Source organism: Papio anubis, chromosome 8, assembly GCF_008728515.1.
Source record: "Papio anubis isolate 15944 chromosome 8, Panubis1.0, whole genome shotgun sequence".
Lineage (NCBI taxonomy): Eukaryota > Metazoa > Chordata > Mammalia > Primates > Cercopithecidae > Papio > Papio anubis.
The window spans coordinates 66,382,400-66,400,408 of NC_044983.1; the positions used below are offsets into that span (position 1 = coordinate 66,382,400).

The 18,009-nt window shown below is 38.3% G+C and overlaps 1 protein-coding gene across 8 annotated transcripts in view; it reads left to right on the top strand.

Annotated features, from left to right (window-relative positions):
- The window catches only part of XKR9 (XK related 9), a 185,426-nt gene that overhangs the window by 109,172 nt on the left and 58,245 nt on the right, over positions 1–18,009 (top strand). For all 8 annotated transcript variants that reach the window (XM_021942416.2, XM_021942417.2, XM_021942418.2 and 5 more), the window contains one exon: positions 2,727–2,947. In XM_021942416.2, coding sequence (XP_021798108.1) covers positions 2,727–2,947 — 221 coding nt within the window. The remainder of the gene's footprint in view (positions 1–2,726; positions 2,948–18,009) is intronic.

The window sequence follows — 18,009 nt, forward strand, 5'->3', positions numbered from 1 at the left end:
AACAGCTGAATTCTACCAGAGGTACAAGGAGGAGCTGGTACCATTCCTTCTGAAACTATTCCAATCAATAGAAAAAGAGGGAATCCTCCCTAACTCATTTTATGAGGCCAGCATCATCCTGATACCAAAGCCTGGGAGAGACACAATAAAAAAAGAGAATTTTAGACCTTGATGAATTTTAGAACCTTGTTGAATATCCCTGATGAACATCGATTTGAAAATCCTCAATAAAATACTGGCAAACCAAATCCAGCAGCACATCAAAAACCGTATCCACCTTGATCAGGATGGCTTCATCCCTGGGATGGAAGGCTGGTTCAACACATGCAAATCAATAAACATAATCCATCACATAAACAGAACGAAAGACAAAAACCACATGATTATCTCAATAGATGCAGAAAAGGCCTTCGACAAAATTCAACAGCCCCTCATGCTAAAAACTCTCAGTAAACTAGGTATTGATGGAATGTATCTCAAAGTAATGAGCTATTTATGACAAACCCACAGTCAATATCATACAATATGGGCAAAAACTGGACGCATTCCTCTTAAAAACTGGCACAAGACAGGGATGCCTTATCTCACCACTCCTATTCAACATAGTGTTGGAAGTTCTGGCCAGGGCAATCAGGCAAGAGAAAGAAATAAAGGGTATTCAATTAGGAAAAGAAGAAATCAAATTGTCCCTGTTTGCAGATGACTTTATTGTATATTTAGAAAATCCCATCATCTCAGCCCAAAATCTCCTCAAGCTGATAAGCAACTTCAGCAATGTCTCAGAATACAAAACCAATGTGCAAAAATCACAAGCATTTTTATACACCAAAAACAAAGAGATCCAAATCATGAATGAACTCCCAGTCACAATTGCTTCAAAGAGAATAAAATACCTATACCTAGGAATCCAACTTACAAGGGATGTGAAGGACCTCTTCAAGGAGAACTACAAACCACTGCTCAATGAAATAAAAGAGGACACAAACAGATGGAAGAACATTCCATGCTCTTGGATAGGAAGAATCAATATTGTGAAAATGGCCATACTGCCCAAGGTAATTTATAGATTCAATGCCATCCCCATTAAGCTACCAATGACTTTCTTCACAGAATTGGAAAAAAACTACTTTAAAGTTCATATGGAACCAAAAAAGAGCCCTCATTGCCAAGACAATCCTAAGCCAAAAGAACAAAGCTGGAGGCATCATGCTACCTGACTTCAAACTATACTACAAGGCTACAGTAACCAAAACAGCATGGTACTGGTACCAAAACAGAGATACAGACCAATGGAACAGAACAGAGCCCTCAGAAATAATACCACACATCTACAACCATCTAACCTTTGACAAACCTGACAAAAACAAGCAATGGGGAAAGGATTCCCTATTTAATAAATGGTGCTGGGAAAACTGGCTAGACATATGTAGAAAGCTGAAACTGGATCCTTTCCTTACTCCTTATACAAAAATTAATTCAAGATGGATTCATGACTTAAATGTTAGACCTAAAACCATAAAAACCCTAGAAGAAAACCTAGGCAATACCATTCAGGACATAGGCATGGGCAAGGACTTTATGTCTAAAACACCAAAAGCAATGGCAACAAAAGCCAAAATTGACAAATGGGATCTAATTAAACTAAAGAGCTTCTGCATTGCAAAAGAAACTACCATCAGAGTGAACAGGCAACCTAAAGAATGGAAGAAAATGTTTGCAATCTACTCATCTGACAAAGGCCTAATATCCAGAACCTACAAAGAATACAGACAAATTTACAAGAAAAAAACAACCCCATCAAAAACTGGGCAAAGGATATGAACAGACACTTCTCAAAAGAAGACATTTATGCAGCCAAGAGAGACATGAAAAAATGCTCATCATCATTGGTCATCAGAGAAATGCAAATCAAAACCACAATGAGATACCATCTTATACCAGTTAGAATGGTGATCATTAAAACTCAGGAAATAACAGATGCTAGAGAGGATGTGGGGAAATAGGAATACTTTTACACTGTTGGTGGGAGTGTAAACTAGTTCAACCATTGTGGAAGACAGTGTGGTGATTCCTTAGGGATCTAGAACTAGAAATACCATTTGACCCAGCCATCCCATTACTGGGTATATACCCAAAGGATTATAAATCATGTTGCTATAAAGACACATGCACACGTATGTTTATTGTGGCACTATTCACAATAGCAAAGACTTGGAATCAACCCAAATGTCCATCAATGGCAGACTGGATTAAGAAAATATAGCACATATACACCATGGAATACTATGCAGCCATAAAAAAGGATGAGTTCATGTCCTTTGTAGGGACATGGGTGCAGCTAGAAACCATCATTCTCAGCAAACTATCGCAAGAAGAGAAAACCAAACACCGCATGTTCTCACTCATAGGTGGGAATTGAGCAATGAGATCACTTGGACACAGGGAAGGGGAGACATCACACACAGGGCCTGTTGTGGGGTGGGGGGAGGGAGGGATAGCATTAGGAGATATATCTAATGCAAATGATGAGTTAATGGGTGCAGCACACCAACATGGCACATGTATACATATGTAACAAACCTGCACGTTGTGCACATGTACCCTAGAACATAAAGTATAATAATAAAAAAAACCCATATATTCCTTTTCCCAAATTATTATGTGTATTAACAGACATGTTATAAAGAATATAAGACTAAAGAGAAATGTTTATGTTTACTTTATAGGTATTGGTTTGCCTTGAAAAGGGGTTACCATGCAGCTTTTACGTATGACAGCAATACTACTAACTTCATGGAAGAACAAATCGATCTACATAAAGAAGTTATAGATAGAGTGACTGATTTGAGCATGCTCAGACTATTTGAGACCTACCTGGAAGGCTGCCCACAACTTATTCTTCAACTCTACATTCTTCTGGAGCATGGACAAGCGAATTTCAGTCAGTGTAAGTTTTTCTTAACTCCTTGTGTTAGATGGATGCCACTGAGACCTTATGTCAACTATATAAATCTTTGGCTGACTTTAGAAATTTTTAATACTTCAAAAATCATTTATTCTTTTGAAAAGGAAGTACGGTAATATGGTTGAAATATCAAAAAATATATGGATATATACTGTATCCATCTGCCCAGAAAGAAAACTACTATTGTTAGTTATTTGATGATTCCTTCAGAAAAGTTTTTAAAGCATATGTCCTTTTTTTTTCTTTTTTCCTTAACACAAATGGTAACATAAAATAAAAACTGTCTTTGTTTTTTGTGCCTCATAGTATATCTTGGAGATCCGTTCATATTAGTACAGAAAAATTTCCCACATTCATTTTTATTTTCTGCATTGTGTTGCAAATTATGAATGTACCATAATTTATTTAACAAGCTCCCTATTTGTGTTAATTTAGGTTGTTTCTTATATTTAACCATTGAAAAAATGCTGCAACGAGTAATCTTATGCATAAATCACTTGCATGTAAAAAATATATCCATTGGGTAAATTCCCAGAAGTGGAATTACTGGGTAAAAGTGTAAATACTAAAAAACTAATGAATGTTTTGCAAGTTGGCCAATGTGTTTGCTGTTTTACAGTAGATTTGCTCGTTAAGGTAAAAATGTTCATTTTTTAAAGAAAAGTTTATTTCTATCTTCCTTTTTGAAAAGTCCTTTTATAGATAATTAACTTGAGATGTTAAAAAACTATTTATTTGCTAAATAATAGTCCCAAATTGCATTAATGACTAGGGTTCAATTTATTCTGGGATTCATTTCAGGGAGTAAGATTGTTATCTTCCCTGGAGTTCTTGCTGTCCTAGACTCACACGTGATATCAGTTAAACAGTGTCTCTGTTCCCATTTTCTTGTAAACCTCTAGTACATAGCCCCTTCTAATATTTTTACCTTTACTTTGATTGTTAGGAAGACACAAAATGATTGTGTGTATGAGATCTCTATTGTGTATGAGATCTTTTTTTTTTTTGATGCAAATAATTCATGGGTTGGGTTCTATGTGATGCAGAACCCTTAACAGTTCTGTATTATATAGTTCTGAAGTTAGAAGTTCAAAATGTAGACCTTACAGCCTGTATTATGGGAGATCTCATGATGATTCCCAAGGATACATAGCATCTGGACTATCTATGAGATCCAGTGATAGCTATCTTTATGTTCAGTTTTCATCTATATAGTTTCTTATTGAAGTAGGAAATTGAGATAAGTTATTCAAAAATAGCATAAAATGAGATATAATTCAATTGTCTAACAATAGAGAAATTAGTAAATAAATTATTGTAGGCTGTTAATATGGAACATTATGTAGCCACTAGAGTGTTTACAAAGAACTTTTAATGACACAAGAAAGCGATTATAACATAGAATGTAGCCAAAAAACAGTTTATAAAATTTTCTGCCAGCACATTTTTAAGGTTACAAAGAGATTATTATATAGAAAAATATCTGGAAGAAAATATGCGAAATGTTAAGTGTGTCTGCTTCTGGGTGGAGGAATTATGAATGATTGTTTTCATTTAAAAAATACTTTTCTGAATTTCCAAATTTTCTGTAGTAACTATGTACAAAATTATGTTATATGAATTCTGAAATTAAATTAGTAACAAAAAACCTACCAACCAGAAAAAACCTTAGACCAGATGGATTCATAGCTGAATGCTATCAGATGTATAAAAGAGAGCTGGTATCAATTCTACTGAAACTATTCCAAAAAATTGAGGCGGGAATCTTCCCTAATTTATTCTCTGAGGTCAGCATCATTTTGATGCCAAAACCTGGCAGTGACACGAGAAAAAAAGAAACTCCAGGCCAATATCCTTGATGAACATAGACACAAAATTCCTCAACAAAGTGCTGTGATTACGGCGTGAGCCACCGCACGCAACCTACAATCATTTTGTAGTTTTTGTCACGAAATCTTTGCCAAGGCCTATGTCCAGAATGGTATTTCCTAGATTTTCTTCTAGAGTTTTATAATTTTACATTTTATGTTTAAGTTTTTAATCCATCTTGAGTTGATTTTGTATATGGTAAAAGCAAGGGGTCCAGTCTCAGTGTTCTAAATATGGCTAGCCTGTTATCCCAGTACCATTTATTGCATAGACAGTCCTTTCCCTGTTGATGTCTTATTTAGTGAACATGGGAGTTCTCTACTTTCTTCACTGATGTCGGTACTTAATGCCAAATAAATTAATAAAAATCTCTGAATTAATAAGTACAGAATTAAGAATAATGTCATTGGACAAAGTTATTTTAGACTGAGGAAAAGGCATAACAAAGGCATAGTTTGACAATGGCACAAATTTAGTTTGAACAGAGTGTAAGATACAGGTTAGGGCAGCAATATGATAGAAAAAATGTTAGAAGCAGGTAGGAAAGTGGGAAATTGGCAAAAATGTCAAATAATAGTGTCAACTAGATGAGAATAGACTATCGTGCCCTCACATTAGGAATGAAAGACCTGTTGACATCTGAAAGACAATTTAGTGAATAAATGTTAAGATCAGGTACACTGCCTTGGAATCCTAGCTCCGCCACTCACTAATCATACATATTGAAGCAAATCATGTAAACATTTCCCCTATGCTTAAACTAAATGTAGTCTCAACTTAGTTTCCCTTAGCCACATCCCCAAAATGCCCACAGTCACTTGAACATACTAGGGGAATATGTGAGATAAAGTAAGCAAGAGTAGAAAGAGACAGGGAATTTAATCAACTGCAATTAAAATGTCTTATTTTTGCAAATTTTATAAAAATACGTGACAAAGTGAACACATGAGGCTTTGCTAGGGTTGGAAGGAGACTGGGCAAGTAAGAGTCCCTGAAATTTTAGCTTCACCATCTTATTGATATATTCATCTTTGAGGTAACAATATTGATTAGCCTTAAACTTTGATATGCTTAATATTCATGTTATGATTTCTAGAGAAATCACCAAAGAATAAAAACAGGGCATATCATTAAAGGATATGAGTTATTAGATTGAAAGAGTGAATAAAAATAGCTCACATCAAGCACATCATTATATCATTTCAGAGAAGCAAAGAAAGATGATTCTAGAAGATTTGAGAGGAAAAAAAAGGTAATGTACTAAAGATAGAAAAACTGAATGGCATGAAATTTTTAACCATAACAGTGAAATTAAAACATAATAGAACAGTAAGTTTAAGGTTTCAATGGAAAACTTTTTTTTTTTTTATTTTGAATTCTATTTCTAGCAAAACTGTATCAAGTATGAGGGTAGAATTAGGATGTTTTGAGATATACAAAGTCTCAAAAAATTTTGCTTCTGAGAAATTTTTTTCTGGAAGGCCTGACAAAAGTTTAATCAAAACGTGAGAGTAAACCAAGAAAGATGATAGGAGAACAAGGAAATAGGAAGGCAATGTAGAAGAGAGGTGAAGGGAAGTTGCAGGAAGATTGGAAGCAAGACTTAAGAGCAACTGGCTTAGAGCAGGAGGATAGTGTTCTAAAAAACCAGAAAAATAAAGAACTTGTAGATGTATATAGAAGAGTTTTATTAATTAATTTGAAGATTTTGCTAAGAAATAATTATAGGGTTATGGAAACTAACCAAGTAGGGAAACAAGGCAATTGTCAACTCCAGGAATAATGAAACATTTTAAAAGAAAGGAAATATAGTGTGTGTGTTTTTTTTTTTTTTGAAAAGTAAGCAATAAAAACACTGCACTTACGTAGTTATAACAATGTGTATTAGTTCATTCTCATGTTGCTATCAAGAACTGCCTGAGACTGGGTAATTTATAAAGGAAAGAGGTTTAATTGACTCACAGTTCTGCAGTGCTGTGGTGGGGGGTCCTCAGGAAACTTACAAACATGGCAGAAGGGGAAGCAAACATATCCTTTTTCACATGGTGACAGGAAGAATGAGAGCTGAATGAAGGGGGAAGCCGCTTATAAAACCGTCAGGTCTTGTAAGAACTTACTATCATGAGAATAGCATGGGGGAAACTGCCCCTGTGATTGAGTTACGTCTACTGTGTCGCTTCCATGACATGTGGAGCTTATAGGATTACAATTCAAGATGAGATTTGTGTGGGGACACAAAGCCAAACCATATCATTCCTCTCCTGGCATCTCCCGAATCTCATGTCCTCATACTTCAAAACACAATCCTGCCCTTTCCAGCAGTCCCTCAAAATGTTAGCTCATCCCAGCTTTAACCTAAAAGTCCAAGTCTGAAGTCTCATCTGAGACAAGGCAAGTCCCTTCCACCTATGATCCTGTGAAATCAACAGCAAGTTAGTTACTTCCTAGATACAATGTGGGTACAGGCATTGAGTAAATACACCCATTCCAAATGGGAGAATTTGGCCAAAACAAAGCGGCAACAGTCCCCATGCAAGTCTGAAATCCAGTGGGGCAGTCAAATCTTCAAGCTCTGAAATGATCCCCTTTGACTTCATGTCTCAGATTCAGGTCATGCTGATGCAAGAGGTGGACGCCTATGGCCTTTGGCAGCTCTGCCCCTGTGGCTTTGCAGGGTACGTCCCCACTCCAGGCTACTTTCCTGGGCTGGCGTTGAGCGTCTGTGGCTTTTCCAGGTGCCCTGTGCAAGCTGTTGGTGGAGATACCATTCTGAGGTCTGGAGGATGGTGGCTCTCTTTTCACAGCTCCATTAGGCAGTGCCTCAGTGGGGACCTTGTGTGTGGGCTCCAACCCCACATTTCCCTTCTGCACTGCCATAGCAGTGGTTCTCAGTTAGGGATCCACCCCTGTAGCAAACTTCTGCCTGGAAACCAAGGCATTTCCATACATCCTCTAAAATCTAGGTGGAGGTTTCCAAATCTCACTTCTTGACTTCTGTGCTTCTGCAGGCCCAGTACCACTTATAAGGTGCCAAGGCCTGGGACTTGCACCCTCTGAAGCAATGGCTTAAGCTTTACATTGGCCCCTTTTAGCTATAGCTAGAGCTGAAACAACTGGGATGCAGGAAACCGTGTCCTGAGGCTGCACAGAGCACGGGGGTCCTGGGTCCAGCCTACAAAACCATTTTTTCATCTTAGGCCTCCAAGTCTGTGATAGAAGGGGCTGCAGTAAAGGTCTCTGGAATGCTCTGGAGACATTTTTCCCATTGTCTTGGTGATTAACATTTGACTGCCTATTACTTATGCAAATTCTGCAGTGTGCTTGAATGTCTGTTCAGAAAATTGATTTTTCTTTTTTTACAGCATTGTCAGGCTGCAAATTTTCCAACCTTTTATGCTCTGTCACCTCTTGAATGCTTTGCTCTTTAGAAATTTCTTCCACCAGAAACCCTAAATCATCTCTCTGAAGTTCAAAATCCCACAGATGTCTAGGACAGGGGCAAAATGCTGCCAGTCTCTTTGCAAAGCAAGAGTAATCTTTATTCCGGTTCCCTCCAAATTCCTCATCTCCATCTGAGATGACCTCATCCTGGACTTTATTGTCCATATCACTATCAGAATTTTGGTCAAAGGCGTTCAACAAGTCTCTAGGAAGTTCCAAACTTTCCCACATCTTCCAGTTTTCTGAGTCCTTCAATTCTCCAGGAAGTTGCAAACTATTCCACATTTTCCTGTCTTCTTCTGAGCCCTCCAAACTGTTCCAACCTCAGCCTGTTACCCAGTTCCAAACTCGATTCCACATTTTTGGGTATCTTTGTTTATTTTTTTTATTTATTTATTTATTTATTTTTATTTATTATTTATTTATTTTTTGTTTTACTTTAAGTTCTGGGATACTTGTGCAGAATGTGCAGGTTTGTTACGTAGGTATACATGTGCCATGTTGGTTTGCTGCACCTATTATCCCATCGTCTAGGTTTTAAGCCCCGCATGCATTAGCTGTTTGTCCTGATGCTCTTGCCCCCTTGCCCCTGATACCCCAACAGGCCCCAGTGTGTGATGGTCCCCTCCCTGTGTCCATGTGTTCTCATTGTTCAACTCCCAATTATGAGTGAGAACATGGGGTGTTTGGATTTCCCTTCCTGTGTTAGTTTGCTGAGAATGATGGTTGTTAGTTTGCTGAGAATGATGGTTTCCAGCTTCATCCATGTCCCTGCAAAGGACATGAACTCATTCTTTTTTATGGCTGCATAGTATTCCATGGCATATATGGGCCACATTTTCTTTATCCAGTCTATCATTGATGAGCATTTGGGTTGGTTCCAAGTTTTTGCTGTAGGAAATAGTGCTGCAATAAACATATATGTGAATGTCTTTATAGTAGAATGATTTATAATCCTTTGGGTATACACCCAGTAATGGGATTGCTGGGTCAAATGATATTTCTAGTTCTAGATCCTTGAGGAATCACCACTCTGTCCAAAATAGTTGAACTAATTTAGACTCCCACCAACAGTGTAAAAGTGTTCCTATTTCTCCATATCCTCTCCAGCATCTGTTGTTTCTTGACTTTTTAATGGTCACCATTCTAACTGGTGTGAGTTGGTATCTCATTGTGGTTTTGATTTGCACTTCTCTAATGACCATTATGATGAGTTTTTTTTTTCATATGTTTGTTGGCCACATAAATGTCTTCTTTTGAGAAGTGTCTGTTCATATCCTTCACCCACTTTTTGATGGGGTTGTTTTTTTTCTTGTAAATTTAAGTTTCTTGTAGATTCTGGATATTAGCCCTTTGTCAGAAGGATAGATTGCAAAAATTTTCTCCCATTCTGTAAGTTTCCGGTTCACTCTGATGATAGTTTCTTTTGCTGTGCAGAGCCTCTTTAGTTTAATTAGATCCCATTTGTCAATTTTGGCTTTTATAGCAATTGCTTTTGGTGTTTTAGTCATGAAGTCCTTGCCCATGCCTATGTCCTGAATGATATTGCCTAGGTTTTCTTCTGGGGTTTTTATGGTTTTGGGTTTTAGGTTTAAGTCTTTAATCCATCTTGAGTTAATTTTTGTATAACATTTAAGGAAGGGATCCAGTTTCAATTTTCTGAATAAGACTAGCCAGTTTTCCCAACACCATTTATTAAATAGGGAATCCTTTCCTCTTTACTTGTTTTTGTCAAAGATCAGATGGTTGTAGATGGTTGTAGACCTGTGGTGTTATTTCTGAGGCCTCTGTTCTGATCCATTGTTCTATATATCTGTTTTGGTACCAGTCATGTTGTTTTGGTTACTGTAACCTTGTAGTATCATTTGAAGCCAGGTAGCATGATGTCTCCAGCTTTGTTCTTTTTGCTTAGGATTGTCTTGGCTATATGGGCTTTTTAAAAAATTCCATATGAAATTTCAAGTAGATTTTCTAATTCTGTGAAGAAAGTCAGTTGTAGCTTGATGGGAATAGCATTGAATGTATAAATTACTTTGGGCAGTATGGCCATTTTCATAATACTGATTCTTCCTATCCATGAGCATGGAATGTTTTTTCCATTTGTTTGTGTCCTCTTTTATTTCCTTGAGCAGTGGTTTGTAGTTCTTTTTGAAGAGGTCCTTTGCGTCCCTTGTAAATTGTATTCCCAGGTATTTTATTCTCTTTGTAGCAATTGTGAATGGTGGTTCACTCATGATTGGGCTCTCTGTTTGTCTATTATTGGTGTATAGGAATGCTTGTAATTTTTACACATTGATTTTGTATCCCGAGACTTTGCTGAAGTTGCTTATCAGCTTAAGTTTTTGGGCTGAGATGAGGGGTTTTCTAAATACACAATCATGTCACCTGCAAACAAAGACAATTTGACTTCCTGTCCTCCTATTTGAATACCCTTTATTTCTTTCTCTTGCCTGATTGCTCTGGCCAAAACTTCTAATATCATGTTGAATAGGAGTGGTGAGAGAAGGCACCCTTTTCTTGTGCTGGTTTTCAAAGGGAATGCTTCCAGCTTTTGCCCATTCAGTATGATATTGGCTATGGATTTGCCATAAATAGTTCTTACTATTTTGAGATATGTTCCATCAATACCTAGTTTATTGAGTGTTTTTAGCATGAAGGAGTGTTGAATTGTATTGAAGACCTTTTCTGCATCTATTGAGATAATCATGTGGTTTTTGTCATTGGTTCCATTTATGTGATGGATTACGTTTATTGGTTTGCCTATGTTGAACCAGCTGTGCATTCCAGTGATGAAACTGACTTGATCATGGTAGATAAGCTTTTTGATGTGCTGCTGGATACAGTTTGCCAGTATTTTATTGAGGATTTCTGCATCGATGTTCATCAGGGATATTGGCCTGAAATTTTCTTTTCTTTTTTCTTTTTTTTTTTTTGTGTCTCTGCCATGTTTTGGTGACAGGATGATGCTGTCCTATAAAATTAGTTAGGGAGGAGTCCCTCTTTTTCTGTTGTTTGGAATAGTTTCCCAAGGAATGGTACTAGCTCCTCTTTGTACCTCTGGTAGAATTCAACTGCAAATCCCTCTGGTCCTGGGCTTTGTTTGGTTGGTAGGCTCTTAATTACTGCCTCAATTTCAAAACTTGTTATTGGTCTATTCAGGGATTTGAGTTCTTCCTAGTTTAGTCTTGAGAGGGTGTATGTGTCCAGGAATTTATCCATTTCTTCAAGATTTTCTAGTTTATTTGTATAGAGGTGTTTATAGTATTCTCTGAGGGAATTTTGTATTTCTATGTCATCAGTGATGATATCCCCTTTAATTTTTTATTGTGTCTATTTGATTCTTCTCTCTTTTCTTCTTTATTAGTCTTGCTAGTGGTCTATTTTGTTAATCTTTTCAAAAACTCACCTTCTGGATTCAATGATTTTTTGAAGGGTTTTTCGTTTCTCTATCTCCTTCAGTTCTTCTCCGAGCTTAGTTGTTTCTTGTCGTCTGCTAGCTTTTGAATTTGTTTGCTCTTGCTTCTCTAGTTCTTTTAATTGTGTTGTTAGGGTGTTGATTTTAGATTTTTCTTGGTTTCTGATGTGAGCATTTAGTGCTGTAAATTTCCCTCGAAACACTGCTTTAGCTGTGTCCCAGAGATTCTGGTACGTTGTGTCTTTGTTCTCGTTGGTTTCAAAGAACTTATTTATTTCTGACTTTATTTTGTTATTTACCCCATAGTCATTCCGGAGCAGGTTGTTCAGTTTCTATGTAGTTGTGCAGTTTTGAGTGAGTTTCTTAATTCTGAGTTCTAATTTGATTGCACTGTGGTCTGAGAGACTGTTTGTTATGATTTTCATTCTTTTGCATGTCCTGAGGAGGGTTTTACTTCCAATTATGTGGTCAATTTTAGAATAAGTGCTATGTGGCACTGAGAAGAATATATATTCTGTTGATTTGGGATGGAGAGTTCTGTAGATGTATATTAGGTCCTCTTGGTCTAGAGCTGAGTTCAAGTCCTGATTATCCTTGTTAATTTTCTGTCTCATTGATCTAATATTGACAGTGGGGTGTAAAGTCTCCCACTATTATTGTGTGGGAGTCTAAGTCTCTTTGTACATCTCTAAGAACTTGCTTTATGAATCTGGGTGCTCCTGAGTTGGGTGCATATATATTTAGGATAGTTAGCTCTTCTTATTGCATTGATCCGTTTACCAATATGTAATGCCCTTCTTTGTCTTTTTTGATATTTGTTGGTTTAAAGTCTGCTTTATCAGAGACTAACATTGCAACTCCTGATTTTTTTTTTTTTTTTTTTTTTTTTTTGCTTTCCATGTGCTTGGTAAATATTCCTCCATCCCTTTATTTTGAGCCTATGTATGTCTCTGCATGTGAGATGGGTCTCCTGAATATGGCACATCAATGGGTCTTGATTCTTTATCCAACTTGCCAGTTTGTGTCTTTTAATTGGGGCATTTGGCCCATTTACATTTAAGGTTAATACTGTTGTGTGTGAATTTGATCCTGTCATCATGATGCTTGCTGGTTATTTTGCACATTAGTTGATGCAGTTTCTGCATAGTGTCATAGGTCTTTATATTTTCATGTGTTTTTGCAGTGGCTGGTACCAGTTTTTCCTTTCCATATTTAGTGCTTCCTTCAGGAGCTCTTGTAAGGTATGCCTGGTGGTGACAAAATCCCTCAGCATTTGCTTGTCTGTAAAGAATTTTATTTCTTCTTTACTTATGACACTTAGTTTGGCTGGGTATGAAATACTGAGTTGAAAGTTCTTTTGTTTAAAATGTTGAATATTGGCTCTCACTCTGTTCTGGCTTGTAGAGTTTCTGCCGAGAGATCTGCTGTTAGTCTGATGGGCTTCCTTTTGTAGATGACCTGACCTTTCTCTCTGGCTGCCCTTAACATTTTTTCCTTCATTTCAGCCTTGGAGAATCCGATGGTTATGTGTCTTGTGGTTGCTCTTCTTGAGGATTATCTTAGTCATGTTCTTTGTATTTCCTGAATTTGAATGTTGGCCTGTCTTGCTAGGTTTGGGAAGTTCTCCTGGATAATATCATGAATTTTTTTTTTTTTAACTTTGCTTCCATTCTCTTCATCATTTTCAGATACAGCAATCAATCATAGGTTTGGTCTTTCCACAGAGTCCCATATTTCTTGGAGGCTTTGTTCATTCCTTTTCATTCTGTTTTCTCTAATCTTGTCTTTAAGCCTGACTGATTTCATTAAGTTGATCTTCAAACTCTGATATTTTTCCTTCTGCTTGATTGATTTGGCTATTGATACTTGTGTATACTGCACAAAGTTCTCATGCTGTGTTTTTCAGCTCCATCAGTTCATTTATGTTCTTCTCTAAACTGATTATTCTAGTTAGCAGTTCCTGTAACCTGTTATCAAGGTTCTTAGCTTCCTTGCATTGCATTAAAACATGCTTCTTTAGCTCAGAGGAGTTTGTTGTTACCCACCTTCTGAAGCCTACTTCTGTCAATTCGTCAAACTCATTCTCATTCTCTATCCTGTTTTGTGCCCTTGCTGGAGAGGAGCCGCGATCCTTTGTAGGAGAATAGATATTCTGGCTTTTGGAATTGTCAGCTTTTTTATGCTGGTTATTCCTCATCTTTGTGGATTTATCTACCTTTGATCTTTGATGCTAATGACCTTTGGATGTGGTTTTTTGGGTGGGTGTCCTTTATGTTGATGTTGATGTTGATGTTGCTTTCAGTTTGTTAGTTTTTCTTTTAACAGTCAGGCCCCTCTTCTGCAGATCTACTGGAGTTTTCTGGTGGTCCAATCCAGACCCTGTTTTCCTGGGTATCACCAACAGAGGCTGCAGAACAGCAAAGATTGCTGCCTGCTCCTTCCTCCGGAAGCTTCATCCTAGAGGGCACCGGCCATATGCCAGTTGGAGCTCTACTGTATGAGGTGTCTGTCAATCCCTGCTGGGAGGTACCCCCTAGTCAGGAGGCATGGGGGTCAGGGACCCACTTGAGGAGGCAGTCTATCCCTTAGCAGAGCTTAAATGTTGTCCTGGGAGATCCACTGCTCTCTTCAGAACCAGCAGGTGGGAATGTTTAAGTCTGCTGAAACTGCACCCACAACCACCCCTTCCCTCAGGTGTTCTGTCCCAGGGACATGGGAATTTTATCCTCAAGACCCTGACTGGGGCTGCTGTGTTTTCTTCAGAGATGCCCTGCCCAGTGAGAAGGAATCTAGAGAGGCACCCTGGCCATAGCCATTTTGCCGTGTTGTGGTGAGTTCTGCCCAATCTGAACTTCTCAACACTCTCAGGGGAAAACCGCCTACTGAAGCCTCAGTAATGGCGCACACCCCTCCCCGCACTGATCATCCAAGCCGACTTCAGACTGCTATGCTGGCAGTGAGAATTTCAAGCCAGTGATTCTTAGCTTGCTGGGCTCCCTGGGTGTAGGACCCACTGAGTGAGACCACTTGGCTCCCTGGCTTCAGTTGCCTTTCCAGGGGAGTGAACAGTTCTGTCTTGCTGGGGTTCCAAGTGTCACTAGGCTAGGAAAAAAAAAAAAACAAAACACCTGCAGCTAGCTTGGTGTCTGCCCAAACAGCTGCCCAGTTTTGTGCTTGAAACCCAGAGCCCTGGTGGTGCAGGCACATGAAGGTTCTCCTGTTCTGTGGGTTGCAAAAACCATGGGAAAAGCATAGTATCTGGACCTGGTAGCATAGTCCCTCATGACTTCTGTTGGCTAGGTGAGGGAGGTCCCTGGCCCCTTGCACTTCATGGGTGAGGTGACACCCCACCCTGCTTCTTCTCACCCTCCATGGTCTGCACCCACTGTCTAACCAGTCCCAATGAGATGAACTGGTATCTCAGTTGGAAATGCAGAAATCACCCACCTTCTGCGTTGGTCTTGCTGGGAGCTGCAGATCGAAGCTTTTCATATTCGGCCATCTTAGTCTGGGTTCTCTGTTTTTGGGTATCTTTATAGCAGCACCCCACTTCTGTTACCAATTTACTGTATTAGTATATTCTCATGCTATTATGAAGAACTGGCTGAGATTGGGTAATTTATAAAGAAAAGTTTAATTGACTCACAGTTCTGCAGTGCTGGTAGGGGCCTCTGGAAACTTACAATCATGTCGGAAGGGGAAGCAAACACATCCTTCTTTACATGGCAGCAGGAGGAAGAATGAGAGCAAAATGAAGGCAGAGACCCTTTATAAAACCATCAGATCTCATGAGAACTTACTATCATGAGAATAGCATGGGGGAAATTTCCCCTGTGATTCAATTATCTCCCACCATGACATGTGGGAATTATGGGATTACAATTCAAGATGAGATTTGGGTGGGGACACAAAGCCAAACCATATCATAAGGCAAACACCAAATATTTACCAAAAATTTTGATGTTGCTCTTTTGGGTGGATGGGGGAGGGAGAGGAAAATGGAAGAAGTGTGTGAATATATGTGTGTATATGTTAACATTTCCTTTTCCAAATAGGAAATCAATAAACAGTGTACAAAATACATTAAGCACAATATATATTTTATTCATAAATATGGCAATAGATGTCAGGAGAAAAGCTAGAAGAGTTAATAGTGATTTCTTCTGGGGTTTACAATTGAGGGGTGAGGCGATGTAGAGCAAGGTACCATTTTTCTTATATACTCTGTAGAACTTTTTGACTTTTAAAAACGATGTACGAGAGGACTTAAAAAAGTTCATGGGGCTGGGTGTGGTAGCTCATGGCTGTAATCCTAGCACTTTGGGAGGCTTAGGCAGGCAGATTACTTGAGGTCAGGAGTTCAAGACCAGCATGGCCAACACTGGAAAACCCTGTCTCTACTAAAAATACAAAAATTAGCTGGGCATGGTAGTGGGCACCTGTAATACCAGCTACTCAGGAGGCTGAAGGAGGAGAGTCAATTGAACCCAGGAGGCGGAGGTTGTAGTGAGCCTAGATTGCATCACTGTACTCCAGCCTGGGTGACACAGTGAGACTCCATCTCAACGACAACAAAAAAACAACAAAACGTTTGGGGAAATGCATATTATGAAAAAAACTACGAATGGATTTTACATTTTCTTTCTCCCCAGATAAACTCAGTCTAACTTGTTATAATGTGTCTAAGCAGAATCCAATTTGAGGCACTAAGAAGGACAAGATAGCAGTTTGAAAAGTGCCCCATCACAGCAATATGAATTCTGTTAATATTCAAATTGAAGCAAGAACACACATCAAATTTATGGTTAAGCTTGGTTGGAAGAATAGTGAAATCATTGATACTTATGAATACTTTATGGGGACAATGCCCCAAAGAAATCAGCAGCTTACAAATAGATAACTCATTTTAAGAATGGATGAAACAATGTTGAACACCTTAGTGGCAGATCATCCACGTCAGTACATGAAGAAAAAATTATTTTGTTTGTTCCTGAATTGCAGAGGACTGACAACAGCAGAAACATTTATAGCCCACACCACAGACATCTCACTTGATTCAGCACACAGAGTTCTGAATGACAAATTACAGTTGAGCAAACTTTTCACTCAGTGGGTGCCCAAACTGTTGCACCCAGATTAGCTGCAGGTAAGAATAGAGCATTCAATGAAAATTTTAAACAAATGGTATTAAGATCCTGAAGCATTTCTTTGAAGAATTGTAATAGTAGATGAAACATGGCTTTACCAGTATGATTCTGAGGACAAATTACAATCAAAGTAATGGCTACTAAGAGGTGGAAGTGGTCCAGTCAAAGCAAGAGTGGATTGGTCAAGAGCAAAGATGCCAAAGTTTTTTGGGATGCTCAAGACATTTAGCTTGTTGACTTTCTGGAGGGCCAAAGAACAATAACATCTGCTTATGGTGAGTATTTTGAGAAAGTTAGCTAAAGCTGTAGCAGAAAAATGCCCAAGGAAGCTTCACAAGAGAGTCCATCTCCATCATAGCAATACTCCTACACCTCTCATCAAACAAAGGCAATTTTGTGAGAGTTTTGATGGGAAAGCATTAGACATCCACCTTACAGTCCTGATTTGGCTTTTTTTCCTTTTTTTCTTTTCTTTTTTTTTTTGTGAGACAGAGTCTGCTCTGTTGCATGGGCTGGCATGCAGTGGCGCGATCTTGGCTGACTGCAAGCTCCGCCTCCCAGGTTCACACCATTCTCCTGCCTCAGCCTCCTGAGTAGCTGGGACTACAGGTGCCCGCCACCACGCCCAGCTAATTTTTTGTATTTTTAGTAGAGACGGGGTTTCACCGTGTTAGCCAGGATGGTCTCGATCTCCTGACCTGGTGATCAACCGGCCTTGGCCTCCCAAAGTGCTGGGATTACAGGTGTGAGCCACCACGCCCGTCCTGATTTGGCTTTTTCTGATTTCTTTTTGTTTCCTTAAAAAAATCTGTTAAAAGGTACTCATTTTTCTTGAGTTAATAATGTAAAAAAAGACTGCATTGACATGGTTAAATTTCCAGGACCCTTGATTCTTTAGGGATGGACTATGTGGCTGGTATCATGGTTTATAGAAATGTCTTGATCTTGATGGAGCTTATGTTAAAAAATAAAGTTTATATTTTTTGTTTTTATCTTTTAGTTCCATTTTCCATGAACTTTTGGAAGTCCCTTTGTGTTAATTTGATAAAAATTAAAACTGATTATAAAAAAGATATCATGGGGCAATTTAGGGGAAAATTATGTTTTAACTAAAATGTTTTTGAATTAAAAAGACAAGTTTTTTTTTTTTTTCAGGACTTCAGAGTTTTATT